Below are 2,869 nucleotides of genomic sequence, written 5' to 3' on the forward strand. Positions count from 1 at the left end.
ATAGCATGTCACGTGTCTGGCACTGACGAGTGACATAAGATGCATGTGGTCAACTCCACGCTTTTGTACAGAAGAGTTACGCAAGTTACACATGCTCAATTCCAAACTCCTTTACGAATGAGTTGTATGGACCTTAGAGATAAAACAAAATGGGCATGGACTTCGTAGAAAGGAGCCCATTAGGTCAAAACAAGGTGGACTTTAAAAGACAAAACTTATGAGAAAAAGAGAAAGGTTGGAAAGTTGGGAGACACAATGTATTTTATCATTAATAATTTTCTGAAAGGACTTTTGATATTCCATCTAAAAAAATTTATTGAGTAGTTCATATATTAATAAATTTATCTCGACGAATTTTTTATCACTGATTTATGATCAACAACTTGTGCATACTATGAATTCACTTCCATTATAATGAAGACACCTTTCACTCCTCTAGTTGCTCCTCGAACAGTTTCTTGCTACCGTTGCCACTTGCAATTAGTACAAGGCACAAACTTTGCATTTTTCTATTTGACACAAACAAACCAAGGATCTTGAATAGGAAAATCTTTCAACAATTTCACCATTGGAGACAAAATAAACTTATTTTAATTAAAAATGAGCTGAAAGTAAAGTTCTATATATTAGAATCTACCAGCATTCATCATTGAAGTTTTACAAAAATACAAGTGCATATCTTAAATAAATCCTCCAACAACACCAGAGGACATTATCTCAAATAAAAATTACTATTACAAAAGGATTCTTAATGTCAAATTTTCACCAACTAAGAGCCTCTAAACTTTCTGATAAATCTCTTCATTTACAGTAACTTTTGAAATATCAGTTTCTTGAAGAAATTTAACAAGTGCTTCAAGAGCAACACTAGGATCCTCACTTCTCAACAAATACTCTGCTGCTACTGCAGGTGTGACATCAACTTTTCCCAATAGCTCCTCAATTTGTTCAATGAGTGGACCATGTTGTTCTTCAATGTCCAAATAGTTAGAAGCTAAGATTCTAAATGCTTTACCTTTAAGAAATGACAAGTGAATATGCATATCCATTCTACCAGGACGCAACAATGCCGAATCAACTTTGTCTTTATGATTTGTAGTAAATATCAAAATCCTTTCCTCTCCACAGCTTGACCACAATCCATCCATATAATTAAGAAGACCCGAAAGAGTAAACTTTCTCGGCATAGGCATCATAGGCATAGGCATGTTCTTAACCATCTAATCCAAAATTTCAACAAAACAAAAATTACTTGCATGTTTGAATTTGAGACATCCTATTTATAGAAAATTCCAACCACCAAAACTACTAGATAAAAAAACATAAGATAGAGAGAGTAAGAGAACAAACCTTACCACCACCAAAAGTGTCTGAAAAATCATCATCTGAAAACTTGTCTGATTTTGATCGATCAAGCACTTCACTGTGGCAGTCAATATCTTCAAAGACGACGATAGATCTGTTAGATGTCTCTCTCATGGCTCTCATGAGTTCTGAGTTAGAAAACACAGAACTTAGATCCAAATCATACACATCAAATTTCAAGTGTTTTGCTATAGCAGCGATAAGACTAGATTTTCCTGTCCCTGGTGGACCATACAACAGATACCCACGTTTCCATGGCTTACCCACTTTTTGATAAAGTTTCTTCCTCCTCAAGAACCTATCTAGATCATCAATTATATCTTTCTTCAGATCAGGATCCAGAGCAATTGAATCAAATGAAGCAGGATGTGTTAAATCACTCTGTTTCCAAGGTCCATTTTGCATAGAATGAATCTTGAGAGTTCTATTTCCTGCTTTTATAGTTTCATAAGTGCTTAAAATATGTGGAATATACTTCTTCATTACTTTATCTCTATACTTCTCATCAAAACTCAACACAAACCCGTTTTCATCGTAGTCTTTCGACTTGTTATGATGCTTATATTCCCTTTTGGGATTTTCAAAAAGATCATCTTCTTTAGAGTTTTCAACAAGCTTCCATTTAACTTTGATGTCTTCAAATTCATCTGTTACTACTTGTTTACCATCAAAGGCTAACAGAACGTTGTTGTGTTTGGATATTTTTCCAACTTTGAGGGATTTGTAAGTGTTGGATATTTTAGTAGGGAGATACTCTTTAGCTGCGTAGTAGAGATGGTTGGTCATTCCATCCCAAAACTGGTCGATTTGAAGTGAGACTTGATTGTTGGGTTGGTAATTTGTGAAGAAAGAAGAGAGTTTTGAGATGATGAAGTTTCGAAGTTTGAAGGGTATGAGATCGTTGATTGCGGTTCGTAAGAGCATCATGAATGTGGAAAAGGCAGCGTATATCTCGAACCATGATGATGCTGAACCAATGTTTGTGAATGAGGAAGAGAAACCACCAAACATAGGGGGTCTCATGGTGTGTTTGTGTTTGTGAACTTTGATGTTAAGAGAGTGTTTGAGTTTGTGAATTTTGATGCTGAGAGAGTGAGAATGTGAGATAGTGAATGTTTTTTGTTCTAACTTGATGCTTCTATTTGTAGTGGTTTCTATTTTATTTATTTTTTCATTTTTCTTTATGTATTTTTTTTATAAAAAATTTAGATGAGTTGAACTTTATAATTTATAATAATCAAAAGACAACTTTAAGACTCAAAGAACACTTAAATATTTACATCTTTGGATTTATAAATCAATTTTATTAGACATTTTAAATAATCTTTAGTATCTTGTAGAGAAAGCAAAAATACAATTCCACAATCATTTAAAATTTGCCGCATTTAATTTATTGAGAAAAAAGAATATACATTGAAAATATAAAATATTTTTATACCATCAACCAATGAAATTCATGTATCCCACCACATCACACTTTTATTTTTAAAATAATGTTATTATT

General features: G+C 33.1%; 1 protein-coding gene across 1 annotated transcript; it reads right to left on the bottom strand.

Moving 5' to 3' along the window:
- Positions 1–606: 606 nt before the first annotated feature.
- On the bottom strand, positions 607–2,493 carry LOC127120208 (AAA-ATPase At3g50940). The gene is made up of 2 exons (XM_051050617.1): positions 1,351–2,493; positions 607–1,220 (listed from the first exon to the last, which is right to left on the bottom strand). The coding sequence occupies exons 1-2, from the start codon at positions 2,386–2,388 to the stop codon at positions 780–782; spliced, it is 1,479 nt and encodes a 492-aa protein (XP_050906574.1). The 5' UTR covers positions 2,389–2,493; the 3' UTR covers positions 607–779.
- Between the last annotated feature and the right edge of the window lie 376 nt (positions 2,494–2,869).

The sequence above is a fragment of the Lathyrus oleraceus genome, chromosome 2 (genome assembly GCF_024323335.1).
Source record: "Lathyrus oleraceus cultivar Zhongwan6 chromosome 2, CAAS_Psat_ZW6_1.0, whole genome shotgun sequence".
Taxonomy (NCBI): domain Eukaryota; kingdom Viridiplantae; phylum Streptophyta; class Magnoliopsida; order Fabales; family Fabaceae; genus Lathyrus; species Lathyrus oleraceus.